Source organism: Gavialis gangeticus, unplaced genomic scaffold (genome assembly GCF_001723915.1).
Source record: "Gavialis gangeticus isolate Ggan-Ray unplaced genomic scaffold, GavGan_comp1, whole genome shotgun sequence".
NCBI classification, from domain to species: Eukaryota; Metazoa; Chordata; order Crocodylia; family Gavialidae; genus Gavialis; species Gavialis gangeticus.
In genome coordinates, this window is record NW_017728996.1 from 2,029,252 (window position 1) to 2,054,923 (window position 25,672).

At 45.5% G+C, this 25,672-nt stretch overlaps 1 protein-coding gene across 2 annotated transcripts in view; it reads left to right on the plus strand.

Annotated features, from left to right (window-relative positions):
• The window catches only part of UACA (uveal autoantigen with coiled-coil domains and ankyrin repeats), a 64,128-nt gene that overhangs the window by 17,812 nt on the left and 20,644 nt on the right, over positions 1 to 25,672 (plus strand). Inside the window, exons 1-8 of one of the 2 annotated variants that reach the window (XM_019503901.1) lie at positions 11,959 to 12,372; positions 17,982 to 18,115; positions 20,196 to 20,284; positions 20,716 to 20,780; positions 22,021 to 22,078; positions 23,471 to 23,541; positions 23,646 to 23,752; positions 24,999 to 25,180. In XM_019503901.1, coding sequence (XP_019359446.1) covers positions 12,337 to 12,372; positions 17,982 to 18,115; positions 20,196 to 20,284; positions 20,716 to 20,780; positions 22,021 to 22,078; positions 23,471 to 23,541; positions 23,646 to 23,752; positions 24,999 to 25,180 — 742 coding nt within the window. In that variant the 5' untranslated portion in view covers positions 11,959 to 12,336. Of the gene's footprint in view, positions 1 to 11,958; positions 12,373 to 17,981; positions 18,116 to 20,195; positions 20,285 to 20,715; positions 20,781 to 22,020; positions 22,079 to 23,470; positions 23,542 to 23,645; positions 23,753 to 24,998; positions 25,181 to 25,672 lie in introns of those variants that run through there. The other variant, XM_019503900.1, reaches the window with a different exon arrangement.

The window sequence follows — 25,672 nt, forward strand, 5'->3', positions numbered from 1 at the left end:
CCCCCCCCCCCCCCCCATTACATTGATACAACAGAAAAGACTTTAGGGAGTATTTGGCCTTGGTAGTTCTTCCAGCCAGTCATTGAAGAGGTGGAATCTAGTTGTGCATTCAGACATTAAAGATGAGAGAGACATTAATTGCTCGTAGGTTATTTTTCCTGAGGGACTAATTATGACATTGATCTGTTCTTCGAAATGACTAAATTAACTTTTTAGTCGTTGTCTGTAGGCACGTCCGTGTTTTTTCACAGATGGTTTCCCAATGTTGAGAAGATGCAGGCGACAAGGAGTTTCCCAGGGAGGTCAGAGAAGCATAGGGAGCTTCAACCTCTGTTTTCAGGGCTGTGGCTGTTCATGGTTCAGTGTAAACACCCTGATCTCGTATCTGAGGGCGGATCAAAGTTGGGCTGTTCCAGGTCACAGGATAACAGGCACACCCGTGCAGGGGCCTTGTGGCACGCTCATCTGAGATGTGGGAGACATGGGTTCAGATTCTCTGCCTGGCTCAGACCTTGGGGGACTTGAACTTAGGGTTTTCTGTATTTCTGAGTGCTGTAACCACCAGCATCCTGGCTTGTTTTGGGGTCCTTGTATTTGTGAATCATAGAAAATGAGGGCTGAAAGAGACCTTGGGAGGTCACATCTCATCCAACCCCCTGCTCAAAGCAGGACCAGCCCCAACTACATCCTCCCAGCCAAGGCTTTGTCTTCAGCACCTTCAAGGATGGAGACTGTAGCACCTCTCTGGGTAACCTGTCCCAGTGCTTCACCACCCTTCTCGTGAGAGAGAGTTTTTCCTAATATCCAACGTCAACTTCCCTTGCTGCAGCTGGAGCCCATTGCTCCTTGTCCTGTCATCTGCCCCCACTGAGACCAGCCCAGCTCCATCCTCTTTGCAGCCCCTCTGCAGGGAGTTGAAGGCTGCTATTCAATCCCCCTCAGTTTTCTCTTCTGCAGAATAAATCAGCCCAGTTCCCTCAGCCTGTCCTCACCAGTCCTGTCCCGTAGCCCCACAGCCATTTTCATTGCTTTCCTCTGGACACACTCTCTCCAGTGTGTCCACATCCTTTCTGTAGTGGGGGGCCTGCAGCTGGACACAGGAGTCCAGATGTGGCCTCCCCAGTGCTGAATAGAGGGGAAGAATCACTGCCCTTGATCTGCTGGCAACGCTCCTACCGATGCAGCCCAGGATGCAGTTAGCCTTCTTGGTGACAAGGGCACATGTGCCAATAGACTCTTTTTATCCCAGTTCTCTCGTGGTTCTGTCTCACCAGCCCTATGCCAAGGCTGTTCCTCTGCTGACCTCCCTATGGATGCTTACTTTGATGCTGCTGGGTTTGTGGTCCCCTCGTTTTTAATTCCCTGGTGTGAAGAGTGGTGTGGCTGAATCCCAAACTGAGCCTGGCATTCAAATACTCCCCTCTAGGAAGGGGTGTGTATGCCGCAGGGCCCTAACTACACTCCCATCACCATTTCCCTGCTTGTGCAAAACAACTTTCATCTAATTACATCTTAATGCCAGATGACTTAACCCTGTTGATGGAAAGTCTGACAGAGCCCTGACTGGTTACCCTGAATTACTTTCCCTGCAGCCCTTTGGGATTTGTGGCTGTGGATCTTCATACTTGATGCTGAAATGATAACGTTCTTTTAGAGATGCATAGTTGGAAGTAGTGTTGTCCTCTTGACACGTTCCCACTCCCCAGTACAAAGGGGTTGAAATAGGATCACACACTTCAAGCTGTCCTGGAAGCCAGGAGGGCCTTCCCTTCCCTTCCCGAAAGAAGTTTTTATATTTTAATCCTATTAGCATTAGCAGATATGCAGAGAGCTGCCATGAGCTCACACTAGAGGTGAACTGATTGTATTGGTTGCCTATTGGATTTGGCACCGACTTAAAAGGGAAATGACACTGTTAGCTATTGGCCTTTTTTGGCCATTGTGGCAAGTTTTACTGCTTACAGATAACTGTGCCTTCTGGCCAGGGCCGTGGATACCTGGGTTCCCTCTCTCCCTTGGGGCCTCCGAACGTCTGGGTTCCCTCAGGAAATGGTGGGTTTCCCCTTGCAGGCGGGCAGCATTGTAGCCTGCAAGGGGTCCTGCTTGGGGCTGAGGGGAGCGGGATGCAGGGGGCCCACATGCATGTGCGCGGTTGGACGTGTGCATGTGGTCAGGCATACAGCTGGGCGGCGTGGAGAGCAACTCCTTGCAGGTAAGTCTTTGGAGGGTAGGGGCATGAGGGGTTGCAGATTGAGACCCCAACAGTGAGGGCAGGAGTGGGGCAGCAGCTGGGGGCAGTGCATGAGACCCAGGACCAGGGCAGGGAGCGGGACGGAGCAGAGTGCAGAGCCCCAAGCCCTCAGTGAGCAGTCCGTATCTGCCCTTGCCTTGCACGCCTCTGCTCTGGTTAGAAGTGTCCTCATGCTTAAAAATGATGGTGGCAGCACTCGAACTAAAGCTCGTTTGAGCTTTATTTCAGGTGGTCTCATTGCCATTTTTAAGTGCCAGGACTTTGGTACATGTGATGCATGCTCCAGCAGCCTCTTACAAAAGGTTTATTTATGTCAGTATTTTAAAATGCCTTTCATTATTACTAAATGTCAGTTATCGGATCAGCATTGGCTGATACAGTTGGTTAATAATTGGCTATCGGTCCAGCAAATCTTTATTGGTGAATCCCTAGATCGCACCAGCTGATCTGTGTTTTATCCTAGCTTGGGTAGAAAAAAAGATTTATATTTTAAAACACATAACTTTATGCATTTTATTTCTATACTGCTCTTCCCAGCAGGGTAGCTGACAATAAGAGAACAGATGGATTTATAAAATAGGAGAACAAACAGGCAAACAAGGCAACTAGTGTATGAACATCAAACAGGAACCCCCTAAACGATTTCCCAGTTTAGCTCAAGGTGTGCTTTGCTGTTTTGGGGTAACGGCATCTAGTTTGCTGTGAATGCAGTGCGGTCCCGCAAGGCTTTTAGTAGTTATGATTTGAAAAGCAATGTTTATAAAGTGAAAGCGAGCTGATAACACTTGTGAGTGAGCTGATCATACTTGTGGTTCCTTCCTATTAGGCGATGTACTTCCTTTGTTTCAAAAATACACCCCTGGCAGCTTCCAGCAGGACGGCTGCAATTGCAAGGGAGATGACAAGGATAGTCCACGTGGTGCCCTGCTGTCCCTCCCAGCCATTCATTTTCTGCTACTGCAGATGTGAATGACCTGGACTCAGGCACTTTGCCGGCTTATAGAAGTCGCCATGTATAGACAGCGAGGCTTTCATTTGTTACCTTTTTTTAGTGTTTGTTATTCATCGCTGCATTTCTTTCTGGTCTCTTGGCTTGTGGAGGGGAATTGTGCTGCTCTTAGGAGCTCTCAAAGTGCCCCATTGCTTGAGGTCAAAAGCTTGGAAATGGGTCCAGGGGTGTTTCCCACCTGGTACAGCGAAGTGTGAGCAGCAGGACACGCTTGGGACGGAGCTTTGTGAATGTAAAGATCCAGGTGAGGAATCCCAGAGGCTTGCGGTGCAGGTTGAGGAGGGCAATCGGGGCCCTATCATGGACTCCATATGGCCAAGGACTTTGGGTTGCATTGGCTACCACAAGAACCCTTCCACTCTCAGGCGGGGAAAGGCATTTCCAAATCTCTGGAAATCTGAGTCTGTGATTGACGGAGAGGTTGGCACTCTCTAGAGTCCAAAAGGGAAGGAAAGGAAGCAGGAACAGGGTGCAGCTGGGTGTGAGACATGGGGAGAGGATGGATTCTGTGACTATGCCCCGACTGGTCTTGCTGGTTGAAGGACTGAAAGCTGTAGCCGCCTGTGCACTCGGGGAACCCCTCCCTCGTACAGGTAACGACGGGGGCAGAGTATAGACGGAGCAGGGCTACATGTCGGCTTTGAGCCAAGGCTGTAGGGAGGGGGTGTCCCCGGGTAAGTAGCCAGAACAAGCTGCTGCCACTTCTCCTCGTTCAGCATTCATCCTCTTCCTCCACACAGGGCAATAATAAATTCACGCTTTCCCTTAAAAGCTGACACATCCTTACGCCTATACGACAAAATCTGAATCGTAGAGAAGGGCTGGAAGGACCTCGAAAGATCATCGAGTCCAACCCCCCTGTTCTGGGCAGGAATGCTGGTGGAGTCTAGGTCCTTTCAAAAAGGAGTTAATTCAACCCCAGACCATAACCTCTTACTCTCTGATATTGACTCCAGGCCATCTCATGATTTGGGTGTAATGTTTTCATACATTTAATGCTTGCGGACAACTTTCATCTCTAGAGTGTCTCTACAAACAGGCACAAGACTTGCAGTGTTTGAAATCGGTACACGTGAGCAGTTAGGTTTATTTGGCACCAGCCGTATTTTTCCAAATAATGCCTTCCTCTTGAATTCAGAGACTGAAATTTGTAAAGTTTCATTTTTAATTTGTTCAGAAAGCATCAGCCTCCGCTGCTGCCAGATACCTTGCCCTGTAAAGCATTATCAAAGCATTGGCAGTCGCATACTCCTTTTGACACCCCCTATTCAACAAGGCTGTGTTAAACTCGGAGGTAGAAACGGAGTTGTTTGCTCTCCGTGCGCATGCTTTGCTTGGCACAAATTGCATAAATGCAGGGGAGATCTAGTAAACGGGATTAGCACACACGGTTTCAATGCTAGAACAACGGAAAATCATCTTGGATTGGGTGTAGTTGTTGCTGTGTCGTGGGGGCATGTTTTAATTATGGGATGAGAAGCTGGATTGCCTTATTTTCATGGAACCAGCTTGATCCCTTGCAGCCCTGAACTAAACCAGCAAATCCTGTTCACAGACCAAGTGGGTTGAAAACATTATTTTGCAACTTCCTGTTTTGGTGTTTTCCCTTTGAGTTTAATTATGGTGTACTGCACTGATTTGGGGAAGGGGAGGGAGGGAATTCTGCAATTATAGATTTCAAGTTGTGGGCAGAAAGGAGAAAACAGAGATTGTTGTTCTGATTATAGACTTAGCCTGCTCTTTAATCCTTGCCATTACTTCAGAGGGCTTTGGTACTAAATCATCTCCTGCTGTAACAGGTACCTGCGAGATCATATGGTTGCTTCAGTTAAAATGTCCAAATGCTCTTTCAAGCACGCGCCATGCGGTTCTGTACCTTGTTTCAACACAGAACCAGTAGCAAAAATGGGAGAGCAATAGTCAGGCACACCAAAAGCCTTGGTATTTTCTGCTGTGTGTGTCTTCTGAGAGATGCTGCTAACAAAGACCCCGATGCAGGTTTAGTCCCCGATCTGCTCTGAATGAAAGGCATAGATAAAAAGTCAATTTATGCAAAACCTGAACTGGTCTCTGCTGGTTTCACACCTGGAATGAAGGCAGGAGGTGATCCTCTGTGTTCGTGATGAAGGCAGGGTGTTCCCAGCATCTGACAAGTAGGCTGTTGCCTACACAAATGTATGCCTTTCTGAATGAGTCGGTCTCCAAGGTGCCGCCCTGCCCTGACTTCAGACTAACATAGCTAACTATCTCTCTGTGCACAGATGCAATGTTTCCAAAGCTACCAAGAACATTAATGGGAATTTTACTTGGTGATTAGTCAGTATGTACAGATATATTTTAATCTCATAATAAGATTTCCCCCCTCCCCTTCCCCAAGTTAAAATTTGCTGGTGGTTCCTTTTTAAGAACTTCTGTTTTTATATATTTAACCAAATCCAACTGTGAAAAGTCAAGTCATTTAATTGTTTTTGGTCCAATCTAATTAAAGCCACCTGTGTACACTTGCATTGATTTATATTGCTTTTTTTTAATAGGGAAAATGTCAGGCCCTGGCATAATATGGCATTGTTTGGAAAATATTTAGACATCAGCAGAGATGTTTTAGCTGCATGAAAGGATCAGACATGCTGGACTGGAAAGCCTGGGTTTTATCTTAACAACTGATTCATAACAGTCTCATTTAGCTCAATCTCTTTGCGGCGGGGTGGCATTTTGAACTCGTTAGATATGCTTTAAAGCTCCCCACGAGGTAAGCGTGGATGTACCTTTCTAACACTACCTTTGCCTTTTTTTGGCGGGGGGGAAAGCAAAATGATTGACTGCTCTCTCCAGGCTGGATGATTGTACAGCGATGTATCCTGTGAGCTGGCCAGAGCATTTCTTTCCTTGTAACCTGAGTCTTTTGCAGGGCCCTTGGACTGGGATGCTTCAGAGCAGTGGGTGGGAGAAGGAGGAAAAAATAAACCACGCATAGCCCTGGACCTACTGTTTTTTAGTCTTTAACTTGTGGCATACTTATATGTTGCTCTAGAGAGGTGCATCCATCTGTATGGGACACACAGGGCTCCATCCTTGCGGTACTTTTGTTTGTAGGTATAAAGTCCGACGGGAATCGGCCCAAAGATCTCTCTGAGTGCATGTGGACAGCTGATGCCAAACTGCTCTCTGCTTCAAAGGAATTCATGGCCTTGCTAGACCCCATGTCTCCAGCGCAATGACCATCAACCTTTTTAGACTTGGAGGCATCCCTTGGAAAACATCAGCTCTTGGGTTTCTCAAGTCTGGTTGAGAATCGTTGCTCTGGGAAGACGGGAGTTTTGTTCCGTGTGACTGGACACACGTGAGTGGTGATGGTGGGAAACTGGTGAACATCAGTGCAAGCTGTCAGCAGCCATAGCCTGCTTGACCATGCAGCACAGCAAGCGTTGGGAGCTCTTACCTTCAGAGGCTTTTTTAAACCAAGCTTTCGTTATTTTTGGCATCTCTGACCTCTCCTCCTGAAAGCCCTTGAGCAGGCCCAGGAAAATCCCTTGATGTAGCTCTTGTGGCCAATGCTCAAGCCCTGTTGGACATGGCTCATGGCCGTCCCATGCTCCAGAATTGCTCCAGAGGCTCTCAGCATAGTAGTTACTCATCCTGGGAAGCTACAAGTTGCTGCATGTCCTTCTCTTGCCAGTGAAGAGTCCAGAGCAGCGATTCTCAACCACGGTGCTGTGGCCGGTTTGTTGGACTCTTAACAGGCCGGACCATGAGTGCTTCTGCTACGGCCTCTGCGGTGCCTTGAGATTCTTTCAGTGGTGCCAGGGTTGCAAACATTCATGTGATAAACCTAGAGATTTCAAATGGGAATCTGTAGCATCAAAAATATTCTGTCCTGTTGGGTCTTTCCGGGTTCTTTGCAACAGAAGAGTTGCTCTAGTATTTTCCTGTAGTCAAAAAGAGAGAGAACAAAGGGATGCCTCAAGTCTAGAAAGGTTGAGAACCACTGGTACTCTTCAGTTGTCACAGAGCATGTCCTGGGGCTTCCCACAAGAGCCTCATCACTCCTGCTTTGCACCTGGGAGGGCAGAGGTGCATGTGTGTGGGGGGCAGGGGGAGTCAGTAGATTGACTGATGCAGAAACTAGCACCATTTTAGAGAAGTATGGATGACAGGAAAGGCCATGCTTATGCGAACAAATCACCTTTAGTCCTGCTAGCTGCCCTGGGGCTGCTTGTGCCATGTGCCAGTCATTCAGCTCTCAAACATGCCCCTAGTCTGTCCGCACTGTTCAGGGATTGTAGTTTATCAGGGATGGTAAAGGAGTGTGTGGATCTTGCAACAGGGTAGGGGAGTCGCTTTGAGCAACAGTTCAATGAATCCTCCCTCCTTCTGCATGGTTAATCAGTTCACCTGACTGATTATTGGGTAATTGCCGAACTTTCACGCTTATCCATTATTTGCTCCTGTGTTTCCTGCTGAAGTACTCGGAGAGCTGAGCAATGAAAGCTGGAGGTGACTTTTCCATGACTGCTGCAGTATCATTTTACTAGTTGGCTGCTTGACAGCATAGCATTGGAAATGAAATCTGCATCCCTTCCAGGGGGTGTTCTGCTTCTGCAAGGCATTTGCAGCGTGGATTATCGCACAATGGCATCGCTGATGGGCACTGATTGTGCTTGCGGGCTGCATCTGATACAGTGGATATTGTGGATATACCTGCTGCTGTGACTTCGGGGTGCTTGTGTGTGTTGTACAGTCCCAAGACTTGTGCACAAAACTTTCAAGATGGCCTTCCAGGTGCCAGGGACCCAGCAGCAGAGCTGCGTTATGGGCAGATAACACTGAGTCTACTTCCAAGACTTCTTTAAGAAGTGGGGGTTTTTTGATTCTCGACTTTCAAGTTTGGTTGTTTCACCCACTTCAGGAAATATTTGCTCTGTATTAACTGAGCGTTGACAGTATTCTCCTCCAAACAGACACCCCCAGTACGTTTGGCAGCTTAGCAGCTCTGGACTTTTGCACTGTTGTCATGTTTGAGAGGCCTTCCAAACTCATTCAGTGCTATGATTTTAAGTCTGTTTGTACTTAAAGAATCAGCAGCAGCATCCAGGCTCATACAAATTACTTGGCCTTTCTCTCATATTTTTCCCCTAAAAGTTTTAACTGGTTTGTTCCTAGCAGAAGGGAGACAAATGCCTTATTTTACAGAATTGCAGAAAATGAAGGTTGGAAGGGCCTGTAGTGGTTACATGTAGTCTAACCTCCTGCTCCAAGCAGGACCAGCTCCAGCTACATCATCCCAGACAAGGCTTTGTCTACCTGGGTCTTCAAAACCTCCAAGGATGGAGACTGCACCACCTCTCTGGGGAGCCTGTCCCAGTGCTTCACCACCCCCTGGTGAGAGTTTTTCCTAATATCCAACCTCAACTTGCCTTGCTGCAGCTTGAGCCCATTGCTCCTTGTCCTGTCACCTGCCCCCACTGAGACCAGTCCAACTCCATCCTCTTTGCAACCCCTTGAAGGGAGGTGAAGGCTGCTATCAAATCCTCCCCTTGGTCTTCTCTTCTGCAGACTAAAGTAGCCCATTTCCCTTGGCCTCTCCTCACCAGTCCTGTCCCCCAGCCCCCAACCACTTTCATTGCCCTCCACTGGACTCTCTCCACTGTGTCCACATCCTTTCTGTAATGGGGGCCCACAGGTGGACACAGGACTCCAGATCTGGCCTCACCAGTGCTGAATAGAGGGGAAGCATCACTTCCCCTGACCTACCAGTGCAGCCCAGGATGCCATTCGCCTTCTTGGCACCAAGGGCACACTGCTGGCTTCTGTTCAGCTTCTTGTCCCCTGTCACCTCCAGGTCCTTTTGTGCAGAGCTGCTGCCCAGCCCGTCACCCCCAGCCTGCACCGGTGCATGGGATTGCTCCCTCCTAAGTGTAGGACTTTGCACTCGTCCTTGTTGAACCTCCTGCAATTTTTCTCTTTTGGCCCAGTCCTCCAACTTGTCTAGGGAACTGAATCCTAGCCCTACCCTTCAGCATATCCACTACTCCTTCCAGCGTGGTGTCCTCCGTGAACTGAGGGTGCACTCCATGCCATCTTCCAGGTCCTTGATGAAGATTGTGAACAAAACCAGCCCCTGGACCGATCCCTGGGGCACTCCACTTGACACCAGCTGCCAACTAGATATCGAGTCAGTGACTGCGAGTGGGAGCTTACTTCACACAGAGCTTTTGTTTCCACCTACACCAGTTAACACGACTCTTGTGCAAATGCTTATTAAAATGCTGAGACGCAGATTTTGTTTTCCTAGCCCTGGAAATCTGAACATCCCCTCCCCTGCCCCCAAACCACAAACGGCTCTGCTTTCTTAACAAAACGTGAAACACTGCATGGCTCTTCTGGTCCTCTCCCTCCTTTCTGATCTTTCAGCTCTGCAGGTTTATTCAAAGCTGCTTTGTGGCTGATAAGACCTGTAGCCACTTCCTTTTTGGGTAATTTGCTGCTTAGGCTCTTTGACCCTAAATGGATGCAAGGTAGGAACAGAGTTTTATGGGTCCCCAAGCAGTACGTGCAGGGCTGCCCTTGTGGGAACAGGGCTGTAAGAGGTTTTTGTCGGCCACTGGAAGAGAAGTCCAGGAGACCTGGGCGAATGCTGGTATGTCAGCCCATGGAAATGGAGAAGAGCCAAAGCTTTGGTGGGGCTGGGTAAAACTGAATAGAGAAACAGTCTGACTTTGAACAGGATATAGTCTTTAATTGGAGTCATATGGGTTGGTGCAAACAGAGCCAAGGGATGCAGCCAGCCAAGTATTTCTGTTGCTCCAGTGCTGGGGGGAAGGGCTCTCTGGGACCATCTCTGAAATTTTGTCTCGGAGAATCAGGCTCTTGATTTCCAGGCGTTTATGGAAGTACTCTATTGAGGGCATCCACCTCCCCAGATCTTGTGGGACGTTGCACATGACCCTGCTTAACTGATCTCTTGATTGGGTAATAGACAAACACTGATTTCCTACAACTTTTTCCTTCCAAGGCTGCTATGTATTGGTTTTCTATATTGTAATTGCAATACTGTCGCTTCTAGGGGAGGGGGTGGTGGGAGGCATATGCTGTTATTCCTGGTTGTTCGGGGCTGGTACAGTACAGCCAGTTGGCATCGGTTCTCCTGTTTGTTCCTGCGAAGATTTGTAATCTCCATGCTTCTCCTGCTTTGGGCCCAAACCCTTTCTATAGTCTTTGGTGTACTGATGAGCTATGCTATTGCCAGGCCGCCAGTTTTTCCAATGCAACCTGTTCTGACCTGTGCTTTTCAAATTGTCCTTTTTCCAAATTTTTCCTTTTTTTTTTTTTTTAAACTTAGCACACTTGGGAAAAGCTTATGTTCCCCAAGTGTCGTTTATAGCTGCTGGAGGTTGACTTGCTTCACAGTCATAAGACAGCTTTTGGGGTGACTTAGGCTGTATGTAATCACTTAACTTTTGTGTGTTGCTTTTTTTTTTTTTAAATTGGTACGGTTCTGTTGTGGAAACTCTGACGGCAAATAGCTCCTGGTATGTGGATTTTCAAGGAAAACATCTTGGTGTCATACGGCAAGGGGCTATTTGTCAGAAAGCAAATAAGATCTGTGTATTCATTCATGCAATGAATATGCTGCTCTTCCCCATAAAGGCTCAGGGTGGCTTACAGGAAGAGAACAGAATAACTTGAAAGGGCAGAAATACTGTAATACTCCCAATGTTGTGAGATGGCTGCACTTTTGCAGGGCAGAGATTGCCTGCACACTGTCTCATTTGTATATGAGGGGGCAGGAGCCTTTGTAAAAACTGTTTTCCTGCCCCCCCGATCCATTTTGGAAGACTATATTTGCAATCGTGCTGCGTGCGACAGTCTTGCAGGGCTTCTATTTTCCTTTGCACATGTTCATATCCCCAGCAGACAAAACAAGCAATAATCATAAGGTTGACCTAGTCCCCGAAATATGGCATTTAGGAGCTCTCTGTTAAATTTAAAATGTGTGAAAGGGGACCCGGCCTCTTCGGTACCGTTAATCATTATGCTGTCTACTTAATGTTTTGACAACCTTGGTGGCTCTTCTCGTTTGACACGTTGGGAGACAGGCTGGCAGCAGCCGTAAGCTGAAACCCGGTGGTGTTCAGAATGGGATTTGTTGTAAAAGGAAAATATTTGAAGTGCCAGGCGTGCGCTTTTCCTAAATTAAAAGCGGTTCCATTTTTGTCGAAATACAACCACGCATTCCACTTGCCGCACGGCCGCAACTTCGTCTGCCATCAGCCGACCCGAAAGCTGCTTTCGGTGTCGCGTGGTGGTGGGACGAACTTGTCTCCTGCCAATATTTATAACATCCTATTTAACAGGACGGAGCATGACCCTCCTCTAGTGTCAGTCAAAAGTTAATTGGACTAATATGTTCATTCCTTGAAGGTGGATGCCTGCAGCTCTGAAAACCGTGGCTCCGCGGTGGTAACGTGTCACGCATACTTGTCTCATTTGCTAGCAATAAACCTAAAATATATGACTCAGAGGATGAGCATGCATAGAATGTATTATTAGCTATTCCTTTCTATCGCCCGGCTATCAAGTACTGGACAATCAGAAAATAGAACAGGGCCGATGGGAGACTGTCTACATATTGTTTACGGGGTATTTCAGACCTGGGCAGTATTTACTGCGAGTCTGAGTCACTGTGGTTGTCTGCACTGCAGCAGGGGAGCTGCAAAACCAGACGCCGAGGGTAGGGCTTCCCTACGGGGACAGCCACGGTGACAGCCACGGTGCAAAGCGGGACCGGAGGAAGAACTGCTCCGCCTGCCTCGGCTGTCTCTGCACCCTTGGAAGAAGGAGGGGAAACTTTTATCCAAAGAGTTATGAAGTCTGAAGAAGACCCTGAAGATGGAGAAAATATCCTGGGGGAACCAAGCTAAGTGAAGGATGGAGCAGAATAAATGTCGAGCAGTAGACGTAGCCGGTGTCCTCGAGCAGCCTGCTTTGAACTCCGGCTGGGCGCTTGCTTTGTGAGCTTCAGCAATTTTAAACTGAATGCAAGATAAATTATTTGCTGCTGGCAGCAAATTCTAGGATGAGCTGTTGGTTTTCCTGTGCTGCAAAAAACACAGTAGGTACCTTTTGTGTTTCATGTTACTGGGAGACTTTTTTTATAGCAAATTTCTCATTATTCCACATGTCCCTCATTTTCATCAGCCTTAATATTGTCTGCTTGTTGGGAATTTCCAGGCTAAAATTTTAAACGTGGAGCTGTTCTCTGAGGTACTTAACAGGCACTTGGGTTACTGGACCATAGTAAATCGACATAATGATTTCTAGAAAGAGATTATTAATAAACCTTCATATAAATTGTACTCTCTTACACCTAATACTAAGCATTTTTACGCTAATTATCTTAATCTTGAAGATCTTAATTGTTGGTTTAACATAACAGACTTGTTTCATTTGAAAAAGGGCTTCCATTTTTTAAAGGCCCTTGGTTGCATTTTGAATTAATTCCTGCATGTTGAAAGTCAAGCCTGAAAATCTGACAATTGAAAGCAGCTGTTTGCATACGGAGCAGTGTGAGTCTTGCATTGAATTGGACACGTTGAGTGCTTAAAGAAGTGGGGAGTATTTAGAAAGGAGAAAGTGCTGCTTGTCTACATGTTCCATATTTATATTCTGTGCAATTAAACTCTTAATAGCTCATTGCAGCTTCGCAGAGCTGCACGGAAGAAAACTAAGCATCACGCAGGGGGTCTAAGCAAAACAGCTTCCCCCCCCAGGAATTTATTTATTATTTATTTAGATGGATTATTGGAGGAATGACACCAAAATGTGTTAATTGTCAGTGCAAGTAAGGGTAGATCTGATTCTTAGACTAACCAAAGTGTGTGTACGTGCACCTGTGATCTACTTGGGTTACAAGGTGTGAATCTACCCTGCCTTCCACTACTCTTTAGACTAACGGGGCTAACTCATAGCGACTAGGAGAGAAATTCCAACACAGTGGCTTTTTATGAGCAAACAAAAGCCAGGGTGCAGATGCATTACAAAATGCACTTTGCCTTGATCTCCCTGCATATTGGTTACTTAAGGTACGAGCCATAATGGCTCGGTTATTTTTACCAAGTGTCCTGCTAGGTATCCATTGCTTACTGTTGCATTACAGCAGACAAGAGAGGCTCTGGTCATGCTCATGGCTCCACTGTGCACCTTCCATGGTGCAAATTCAGATTCCTGTTCCAAACCTGCAGAGGAGACCTTGTAACTGCCCATTGGTCTTACTACTTTACTGAGTGACTAGAGACGGATGTCTTGCTGTGCGATTCCCTAGACCTGCCTGGTTTGAATATGCCCCAAAACCTCTCATGTTCCTTAATTCAAACTACCCCCCACCCCCATGCTGGGAACACTTGATTTTTTTTCTTTTTAACCCCTATTTTTGAAGCAGATACATTTATATGCATTTCAGCCTTATTTTCCTCTATCTTGTTGCCTTTTCTCTGCATGCTTATAAAGTCTCAATGTCTTCTGTTATTTAATGTGCTTCACAATTTAAAGCTGCCAAAAAAAAAAAAGTTGCCTGCAGCATGCAACTCCAGTGTTTCATGAATGTCAAGTTTGCGTATTTGAAGTGAGAAAGTTGCATGTAGGGGTCTGGGGGTGGGGAGTGTCTCGGCTCCTCTGCTTCGGGAATTCAGTAATTGGCTAAAGATTGACTTTGCATGATCATCATCTTGCTGAAAGAAAAAGTTTCCAAACTAGCATTCAGTGAGGTGGTGCAGTTGGAAATAGCAGTGGTACTGTTTTAATGACTTTCGCAGAGAAGCTGGTCTGTGTGTAGCTCAGCGTGCCGCTATCATTCCTTCATAAGCCTGTCTTCTTTTTCTTCTTCCTTGGCCACCAGTCTTGCTAATAGGAATGGATCAGTCTGAAACTCTACATAAAAACTTTTAAGCTCGGAGTAGGCTCCCTTTTTCCCCCCTGCAAAGTGTAAGGCAGCACAAGTGGCATCGGCCAGGAGATCCAAAAACTGGGTTGCTAATGTGGGTGGATTTGTCAAGTTTCTTGGGTGACAAGCTATGTGGAAACATCAAAGGTGCATACACGTGTCTGTGGGACCAAATCTTTGATCACACGGCTTGCTTTTAAGGTGTTTGGCTGTAGATGGGGGTCCCCACTTGTGCACACATTCGCCGGTGCTGGATCCAAGCGGCGGTGGATGGTGGGGGGCATGGCCTATTGGGAGGGTTTTGGCCAGGGGTGGGTCGGAGGGCTAACAATAGCTTGGTCAGGGTGGGGGTATAGGAAGAGCACAGCCTGGGTGCTAGGGTTGGGGCAAGTGGCCTGGCTCCTCCAGCCCTGGGGCTGCTCATCAAATGTGTGTACACATTTGGTTACGATGGGCTTGGTGTAGCCCAATCAGTGTAGCGCACCTCCTTAGGTGAACTAAGTAGGCTGGCTGGTTCTGCCCAATCTAAATTCCCCAAATGTATGTGCAGTTCAGCACTTGGGTCCACCTAACCCTAGTTAGTTTGATCTAAGTGTACCACCAGCAGCCACCCCAGATGCTTTATTCTCCTGGCATTGAGGGGAATGGGTATGGTTGTCTCATGATTGGCCTAGCCTTGATACTCTGTAGGAAACTTGCAGCGGTTGATTTTGAGATGTGAGCTCCCTCATTCTCGTTTTTCTCAAAACAGGGCTAAGCTTTGAAGACTGCACAAAGATGACTAGAATTTCTATCCTAATGGCAGCTAGCAGCCCTGGAAACCCGTCTTCTCATATTCATTCACTGCCAGCATGGAGTTTTCATGTTAGACTGGGAAAAAGGTACCTAGCTGGTTCCGTTCTGGTCCAGCTAACTTCAAGGAGTATCATTAGGAGTTGTAACTCGGATGGGATTTTTGCACTGAAATAAGTGGGTGTTTGGAAAGGTATAAGTAACACTGACACTAGCATGCATCGGTACACACTGCCCAAGAAGGGGCCTAGCCATAAGGTCCTGTAACCAAAGGCTGACCGTTCCACAGGTAAGTTGGAATTACGCATTCCCTGTAGTCCATGCTGGGGCCCATTCTCCTTTGTAAGGACTGAGTGCTGGCAGCCACAGACCAACCTGCCTTTCCTAAGACCCGCCTGAGTTTCAGCCTGAGTCCCAGTGTCCCCAAAGAGCCCCTGAAATGGGCCTGAATTGGAAACATTGGTCCCAAATTTATGGCCCCCCTTGCAAACGGGTAGCAGGCAGCACTTATGCAGCTGGGGAAACTGAGGCATGGCCATTGAGTGACTTGGCCAAAGCCGCTTAAGACCCCAGTAGAAGAGAAAGGAGCAGAACCCACTTGCCTGGCCCCTTGGCCACCTCATGCTGTGTGGCTGTGCCGCTTGCCCCACAAGCCCCTGCCTATCCTTGACTGGGGTCTGGGGCTCAGGAAGAGAGACACGAAAAGCACCAGATCCTTGGAACTTTTTTTTTGAGGGGGGCGGCAGGCAGCCGGATGGATTTCAGGGACTTTATATTGGTCCTGACCTGGAGTCAGTTCCACTGGCCACTCTCTGCATTGTGGTCTTCTCATTAATGGCCTGATCATGCTGGTTTCCTTTAATTCCCTTCTCTCTAGCTGCAGTAGTCCTCTCCTTCCCATATCGCAGTGAGGTCCAGCACCTCATCGCTGCTCCGATTAGAAGCCTGTCTGCCAGGGTCCAGGGTGGACAGCTTTAGGCTCATGCTGGCTGAACTGGAGGTCATGGGAGAAGAAGCTTGGGCTGGCTAGCTGGTACATGCTCTGCACAGTGTTTGCACTAGTTTGCCCCCCTGGGGTTGGAAGATCACACCCCTGGGATGGGAGAGGGGTTGACTTGGTGCCAGAACCACCCCCTGGGCAGTAGAGTTCAGGGTGGGGAGGGGCCATGTGCATCCTGGGATACTGGAAGTCTTCAGTTTAGGCAGAATAGTTGCCTGTAGTAGCCACACCTTAATGGAAGAGAAGCAAAATTAGGCGGACTAGTGATAATCCTGCTCTGGAGTGGCATAACCTTAAGCCACTTAAAATGTATCAACCCCTGGACTGGCTGGATGTTAAGAGCTCCGGAAGCCCCATATAACAAAGCCCTTGGTTCCTGCTCTTGCAAAACTGCTTTCTTTGATCCTCTGATCTGTTGCCCACTTGTTTGTCATTTTGCCATTGAACAATCCCCATCCTTTTTTTTACTATTTAAAACCTTGTGTTAGTGTCACAAATCTAATTGCAATACTGAAGCAGGAACCCATTAGAGAGCATTGCACTTGGAGGTTAAGCTGTCTGGAAACATTAAGCTGCATTTTTTTTTAAAATTTTTTTCTTTTTTTTTTTTTTTAAAGAAGGAGAAATCACAGTTAAGAACGGCTTGTTCTGCTCCTGTTTGACTGTTAGCAAAAGAAATGAAAGGGAGGGCAGCACTGACAGCATGCATCTTGATTGCATTAGGTGCTTTGGACATTTCTAAGCCCTTTACATGGATGATCTTGCTGACATTTGTTGCACGCTACTATAACACTTAATGTAAAGAGTGGCAGTATTTTCCACATCAGTAAAGCAAACTCATTTTAAGAGCTTGTATTCTCCAGAAAGATATGCTTGCATGTCGGCATCAGAAGCAAGTGCACTGAGGTCAGTTGTTTGAGGCAGAGGCTTGGCGCACAGTTTTTTTCGGATATAGAACTGGTCTGATATCCTGAGACTTGGCATGGATGTTAGCTACTCTTATCTGAAGCTACTAGGAGCTGGCATAAGTACCACTTAACTTGCATCATAGAGCTGCTGAAGGGCGCTGGATGACACTTCTGTATCCTAAATAGTTGCTTTCCGAGTCAAATGCTCCCTTCCCAGGCCTCGGTTCTCCAGCCAGTTTAATAGTTATCGTGAAGACGTTTTGCTGAAAGTTTTGATCTCTTGCACAAGTAGAACATGGTGTGCTGGCTGGCAAGGGGCAGAATAAGAGTTTCTGCAGTTCGTCTGCTGTCCTATGTCTGTTTCTATACTTTGGCTCCTTTTTAATGCACAGTTTTGAATTTCTGGACTATCATGTAAAAGTTCCCATAGGTAGAAAATAAACTTCATATTACACAGCCTGGGACGGGGCACGTGTGCCCAAAAGCTTGCAAAGAAAGATTTTGTTGTTGTTGCAATTTCTTACTCGGTCTTATAAAAGGTATCGTCTCCAAACCAAGAGTTTGCGCGTTTTTCATTTCTTTTAGTCTCAGACCAGTACGGCTACCAAATACATCTCATGACTAGCATGTGGCTCCCAAGAGCCACCTGGTTTTCTCTAGGCACTTTCCCTTTAGGTACGTACTATTTTATAGGTTTTGAGACCTGCCCTTCTCACTGGAGCATAAGCACCGTGCAGGAATGTACTAGGTAACTTGACTAACGCACCGTTGTACGTGGCTGATCTCTCCTCCGCTCCCCAGCTGGAGAATTGTGCATCCACAGCTGTGTCTCATTTTGCATAAGCTTGTTTAAAAAAAAAAAGTGTGTGTGGTGTGTGTATGTGCACACGTGTAACACACTTGCTGAATATATACCGGACGGTGGAGGTTTCCAGCTTGAGTTTTAATTTTATTGAAAGGGTTTTGCCTGGGAATTGAAACCTAGACTGCGCCTAGCTTTTTCCTGGGGCAGCCTGGAGAGGTTCAGGTTCTGCAGTCATCTCATGCGTTCTTCTTTTTTTCTCAATCCTTTCTTTTTACAGCTGAATACAGACTGGAACAAATATGACGATCGGTTGATGAAAGCAGCTGAAAGGGGAGATGTGGAGAAAGTGTCATCAATCCTTGCCAAAAAGGGAGTCAATCCCACTAAACTGGATGTGGAAGGGAGGTCTGCGTAAGTAGCTCCCAAGAATCTACGGGGAGGTTGTCTTGGTCCCATCTTTACCCCTCTCTGCACAGGGTGTTCTCATAAATTCCCACCGTGCTGGAAACCCTTCTCATTAAAACAGGAGATATTAAACCAAAGAAGGAGATGTTAAACCAAATATGCAAATGGCATATTTTTCTACAAGAAGGCCCAACTGCATAAACTCGTATAGAAAAATCACACTTTGTCTGCTCAGGGCTGTCAAACCTCCTGCAGGCTGCAATGAGAGCAAAGATAAATCATTCTTTAGTGCCTGCTATCCTCCATGAAAGAAATGCCTGAACCCCCATGGCTTGGAAGGCCAAAGGGCACAGCTGTTACCCTCAACTCTGCTCCTTGAGGTAGTGATAGCCTGAATGAAGTGCATTTATTCCCGTGGGCAAGGTGAGGCTCTTGTAGAGTGGTAGAGAGGGAGGAAGAGGCAGAGAAGAGACATTGTAAAGCAGAAGGTTAAGGAAAAACCCATTTTGCTGAAATTTGTGCAGCAAAGGATAATTCCATGGATGTAAGAGACTTGGCCCCTAAAGGTAACAGCGGGTGACCTAACTATCCCTATTGTCTTCTTGTTATACAGATGAATGGTGTATCTGTGTGTATGAATCATGTGCATATATATAAATGAGCTTTATCTGTACAATAATATAGACACTTCTTTTTTTTTTTGCAGAGCATAGAAAAAATTATCTTAAACTTCTCTGCTTTGGGACCTGTCTGTTTTCAAATTTTGTACAAATTTTATTTTATGTGAATAATGTGGAGGTTTGCTAAAACCTTTTGACTTCCCTATTTTAATCTTGTCACAAGTGTTGAAGGCAAATACAGTTGGTATAAAAAAAAAAAAGCAATCTTCAGAACTAAAAATGAGTTTGAAAAGCATTCTTCAGATATTACTGCTAGCCATTTGGGGTTGAAATATAGCCTGTACTTTCAGGCTGTTCAACAAGTTTTGCATTGTATTATTTGCAGTAGGTAGTAGAAATGCATGTGCTAGGGAGGAATATTTTGTAGTTCAGTTTAAAATAGTGTCTTTCTGATCCTTGCTGAACTGTTCTGGTTTCTGGAGCGTACTTTGTCAAAACGTGTTATTTCTGCCAAGTACAGGGGCCTTTGGCTATTCACTTAGCTATTCTTTGTTTTCAGTCCCTTTCCCCCCCGCCTATTGCTCATGGTTTAATAGCTCTCCTGGTTTAGTGAATGGATGTGTGCATGATAAAATACAAGTCTGGAGGTAGAATCAGTATTCTCCTGGAATGCAGCCAGGGGATCCAGCTGTAGCTTTTAGAGGTGGCTTATCACTTGGCTTAAATATTTTATGGAAGAGTGGTAGTGTGGTATTGTGTATCCAACTCTCATCTGGTTAGACGGGGCTCTGGTCCATGCCTGTTGGTGGGCTGAGCTACAGCCATGGATCCTGATGGGTAAACTAACCTCCAATAATTGCTCCGTTGTCTGGAAAAGAAGCTCCAGTGCTTTAAATGACCCTCCGTGACTGTGGTATACCCTACCTTCCTCTGAGTCCCTAATATTTAAAAATAGAGAGGTCCAGACTTCTGTGTCCTACTGTTAAAGCATTTCATTTCTGCACCTGTCAAATCCCAGAGAGCAAAGCAGGAATGACAATGTGGAGGTGGTTGGACTAAACAGGAAATGTCTGGACCCAGTGGATTTTGAGAGGGGTGAGGTGCAGAAGGAATTGTTCTGTACCTGAATTGATCCATCATCTTTAATAACTGGGTTGATGGTTCAAAACTCCCCTGGTTCTTGTCACAGTCAAGTTGGCCTTCCCCGTTGTTCATAAAATTTGGACAGAAGCCTGGGTGACTAAAACTCCTTCAGAGTATGAAGGAGCCATACTTTGAGCATTTAAATGCTTCGTCTTGCCAAATTTGACATGATTTAGAAGTGGACAGCCTGTCTAACTTGCTCATTCTCAGGTACACACCCAATAACCTTACCTGCAAGCCGAGAAATGACTCCTTTCTGCCTTGGAAAACTCTGTCACGTAAGCCTAGAAAGGCACAGTTTTATCTCTCTGTTTCCATTTTAGGTTTCATGTTGTAGCATCAAAGGGAAATCTAGACTGCTTGAATACCATTCTTCTACATGGGGTTGATATCAAAGCCACTGATGCTGCAGGTATGTTCTCTCAAACTTTGAGACAATGTTTTCAAAAATGCTAGCATAGGTTAGATAACCTTGCAGGAGTAAGGCCAGGGTGGATGGACCACTGTTGCCCTGCTGCAAAAATTTAAAGCGCAAAGAGCAGGGAGTACATAGTTTGATAGTAGCTACAGGCCTTCTGAATAACCAGGATCAAGCCACGGTGAGACATGCACTGCACATACCTCGTTAAGTGATACTGAGCCTAAATGAGGTATGAACAGTTGAATTAACAGGCTCACTTCAGCTAAAGGGCTGTTGTTAATGTAGGATAACATATAGGATTGAGAAAATGGTTTGTGCCCTTTGCATGGTGTAAATGGCTGCTTATGCTAGTGTTATCTTGTACTACACGTTTGAATTGTTAGTTTCCAGCCTAATCCCATTATGTACCTTTTAACTCTTAGGGAGAAATGCATTGCATCTAGCTGCGAAATATGGACATGCTCTTTGTTTGCAGAAGCTCTTACAGGTACAAAAAACTCAACTAATAGACGCTATGTTTTCACAATTTGAACACTGAAGGAAAAGAGGCACTATTTCAGAGATGCTATCAGTACACAGACTAGTTGACTTTTAGAGCAGGGGAGTTTAAGTAGCTACTGGACTTGTGCCTACCCCAAAAATCCTTTTTATGAGGTTTCTTTAATTAAAGAATAAAGTATTTCCCCACTGCTGTGTGAATGTCCTCCCCAAAGACTAACCATACGCATGTGGAGTTGTAGAATAGATTCTGCTAAAAGCTGTTGGATGCATTGTATTAAAAAAATGGTGCATTTTATTGCATATTCAGTGCCACTTCATAGCAACACCAGGTGTTTTGCGGGGGACTTATCTGTATACATGTGTGTTTAAATTATAGTGTCCCTTTATGTCTTTGAATTCGACATCGGACTGGGAAGATGGTCTGGGTTGTCAAGTCCTGTTGTTGTAGGAATCAGGTCCCATAACCTGGTGTCGTAACATGTTCAAGTACCATCTTGAACTCCTTGTTCCTGCTGTTCCAGAACCTTAATTCTAGTTTCCAGCCTAATTCTTTTTTCGTGACTCATTTGCTCTTGTGGAAATTCATTATTTTAAACAGTTCCTTTCTTTCCTTGGCATCTTACTTGTCAGCGTGCCAGTATGCACACTGGTAACGATGCCATTTGTGTTGGCTATGGGAAATATAATTATTTCAGCTTGATGAAGAAACATGCACAGTGTTTGGGAAAGTGCTAGGAAAAGTGCCTAGAATGTAATCCTTTGCAAATAATAACTGTGGTTACCTTAGACATTGCACACGCACACTGACAAAGTGTTGAAACGTATCAAGTATGTGCTCTTTATTTCACTGCACATGTTCAGTGTTAAACAAGGCATCTGACTTTATTTGATCATACCAATTTCTAATTTTTTTTTTTTTGCGTGGCCAAGGTAAATTATAAATAATCTTCTTCAACAAGTCCAGAGTTCAAAATATAAATATTGGCCTTCTCTGTAAAGGTAGAGAAATTTTAATATAATTTTGTCTGGCTTAGCTTCTCAAAAATCCCGATTTTAAAAACTGAATTCACTTCTCCAACATACTTTTTACAGGTAGTTTTGAGTTGAGAACAATGTAATTCTATTTTTTTTATTAGCTCTTTGACTTGTAGGACAGGGAGGTCATGCATGCTAAATAAAGGAACTGAATCTTGCTAAATCTCAATCAAGAATTATTATTTTAACAGTTCAATTGTCCAACTGAAAATGTGGATTTGCAGGGCAGGACTGCTCTTCATGATGCAGGTAAACTGAGCATTCTTGTTCTATTCTGTTAATTGCTATACGGCATTTCACTTCATGTTGACAGATTTTTTTTTTTTTAGTCAACCTTATAAAACAGTGTGGTAGAAAATATCTATCATGCATGTTTATCTTCATCTAATTATATCACTCAACTGTGTTCAAGATAGCTGAAAGTACTTGGGCAGTTGTGTTGTCACGTGATTAACATTTATGACAAAAAAGGTTGGCTGAAATAGCCATTGCTTACCCTGAGCTAAGAAAAGGGATCTCTTTCTTGGAAGGAGTGTGATAAAATGCGGTTCACTTTTTTTTTTTGGATCTGCTTGTGTGAGAGGGGAAGGATTATTTTAAAAATGTCGAAGCTGTTTTGGACTCTAACCAAAATGCTTGTATGGGGATTCAGAGCTGTCATGGACTTTGCCCTCCTTAGGGGAGCAGAGATTCTGACGTGCCGTGAGCTAACAGAGAAAAAAGACTATTCAGTCTTGGAACCAACTACAGCTCTTGGATTTTCTACTAAAATCTGAAGAATGTACCAAGAGGCAGTGTTTCGGGTCACGGGTGTGCAGTGCTAGCAGACCAAAATAGCTTAGTCTTGACCTTTCTCCAAGTCTTGCCAATACCCTGTGCCCTGTTCTTACCATTGTAAACACTCGCTGTGTTCAGCTCAGTTGGCACGTGCTTTCCAGAGCATGGTACCCAAGCTCATTAAATCCTAAATGATAGGCACCCTCCATGTGTTTCTGTGTGCTTTTGCAGTTGCCTTTTTGGTGGGGAACTGTATGTTATAAACCATCCATCTTGGCTTACAGTATTCTGGAAGTGGCTGTTTACAGCTGCTCTATCCCAAACAACATTACTTTTTAGCAAAGTGGACACTCAGTGTAAGACTGAGGCCAGCTGATTTAAAAGTATAGTATTCTCTGTGTTCTTCCTGATGAGCTTTTTCTACAGCTGACGTTGAGCCATGCTGATAAGTGTAGATGGAGTTTTCTGTGGAGCCAGTCTTGTCTCAAAGTGCCGCGCTTTTAGATCTTAAGTGCTTGAATGTGTGCAGTAAATAGACCCATTGTCCTACATGGATCAAAATACAAGCAGCTGATGTTTGTTTCCTGCACTTTGCTCCATAGGATGTTGGCATCGTTCATGTAGCGTGCTTTAGGGGTGTGCATGTGCAGTAGTCCCTCTCGCTCCACGCAGCATCTTCCCTGGCTAACTCAAGGGTAGTGATGGGTTCTCGGGGGTCTTTCAGGGTCTGTCGGAGCTTGAGAAAGAGAGCGACTGTGCTGCGGAGCCTGGTAGCTGACTGGGGCATTGGGTGTTGTGGGGTTTTGTGGAAGGCTGTGCCCAGATGTATAAATAGCTTTCTTCTCCTTGTTTTGCTTTTGAAAGCGATGTCGGACTGTTCCTCTGGCATACAGCTACTGTGTGATCATGGAGCTGCGGTGAATGCCAAAGATGGGGTAAGTATATTGCTCTCTCCCCTTGCCTGAATTGTCCAGGGCTGCTCATGTCTTGTCTTCCACAATGTGTCCTTTCATTCATTTATTTTTTCCTCTTTCCCCAGGATGGGAGGACACCACTGGTGCTGGCCACTCAGATGTGTCGTCCAAGCGTATGTCAAAGTCTGCTGGATAGGGGAGCTGACCTTAACTCCAGAGACAAACAAAACAGGTGATGCATGCAGCTGGGCTGTGCTGGAAGTAGGTTTTGCATTGTTGAAGACCAGAGCTGTCCTTCAGCTTTCAGTCTTTCAAGTTTACACAGATTTACGGAAGTCTAGGGCTGGAAGGGACCTCATGAGATCATTGGGTCCAGCCCCCCTGATTTGGGCAGGAAAGACTGCAGGGGTCAAATAACACCAGCAAAGTGTGCATCCAGTCTCCTTTTAAAGATCTCCAGGGTAGGTGCCTGCACCATCCTGTTTGGGAGTCTCTTTCGGAGTCTGGTCACACAAGTTGTACGACAGATGTTTCAGCTGTGCAGTTGAATGATACCCTGTCTTATGAATATTGGTTAGATAACTCACTGTGGCAGTGGGTTATCTAATCCATCCTTGTTTCTACCAAAGCCTGTCTCAGTTGAACTTCCAGCAGATTTTTCTGTTCTTCAGTGTGTAGATTGCTGGCTTTGTAGAGCTGAAATGCTGCCGATTTGTGCAGTCATGTCAGGTGGCTGCTTGTAGTGAACTGGAAGGAGATGGATCCCACAGCTGGAAGGTCAAGGTGCCTCTCCTACACTTAAACTCATGACTGCTTACCTGCACACTACATTCATAGGCTCCCCGCTGCCCCTCTGTGGCCCCTGTTAAGGTTTCTTTTTTAAAAGCCTTTAAGTTCTTTCAAGGCCCCTGTCTGACTTTGGTGCTTTTGAGACATTTATTATGTGTGTGTTTGTACTCTGATTTTTCAGATGTAAGCTTTTCGTCCCCTACTTATTCCTGTGAAGAATAAAAGTGTAGGGTGCTAGGCCAGAACATGGGTGCATATGAAACCTGCTTCTCAAGGGCATGTGTATTCCTTCTGGGGTGGGATTACCTGTGTATCCAGGCACCTTCCAGTGTTTGGCCCAAAGTTTATGGCCAGTTTAAACTGAGCAGCTGGGTTTAATAAAAAAAAACTATCTTTGCTTTTCTGAAACCCATGACAAATCAAGGAGAAAACAAAGACTAAGTCTTATTTCAATTTTTTCCTTTAATCATGGTCATATCAATGGCGTTAGGCTGTCAAACACCTTACAGATTGGTTAAATAATCATTTAATTTGGCTTTTCTTTTTTTGGGGGAAAGTGTCTTGTCTGTAAGCAGCACAGCCTTTCATCACTGAGTTCACAAAGTACTGAACTGTTCTTTTTGAGTAACTGTCCATCAGAAATATCTCATCTTCCTCAAGTGTCTGTGTGGTCTCTTTTCCCACGCCAGGACTGCTCTAATGTTAGGCTGTGAATATGGCTGCAGGGATGCAGTAGAAGTTTTGCTCAGAAACGGTGCGGATGTTAGTTTGGTTGATGCCCTTGGTCATGACTGTGCTTACTATGCCAGAATTGGTGACAATGTTGACATTTTGGCCCTACTAAAGACTGCCATTGAGGATTCCAACAAAGGTAGGAAGAGCATGCCTGTATTTAGAAGATGTTTCTCTTTCTTTTTGTTGGATTGTTTTCCCCTCTCTCCTCTTGATGTGTTCAGATGTATCATTTCTCACACAGGGAGCATGTCTGTTTTTGAGCGGGCAGGTAGTAATTATACTCTTTATACTTTTACTCTCTCAAGAATTTTGGAATACAAATTGAAATTATAGGGGGAAAATGACTTCTTGGAAACAAATGCCTTCAGTATAAAAATGTGTTTGGTATAACAAAGCTATTAGACACTTCCCTCCCCATTCGGAATAAAATGACAAGATTCCCCAGGTGTGGCATACTCTGTAAGAATATGCTGTTAAGAAATTGCTACTCTTGTGAGGCTGTAACTAGTTTGAATTAAAAATCAAACATGGAAATGATGAATTTGAAATCGGAGCAGATGACTTGCTTAGCCTACAGCTGAAACAAGTCTAGGAGCCGGACTCATGGAAGCCAGGCAGTCGTATTTAT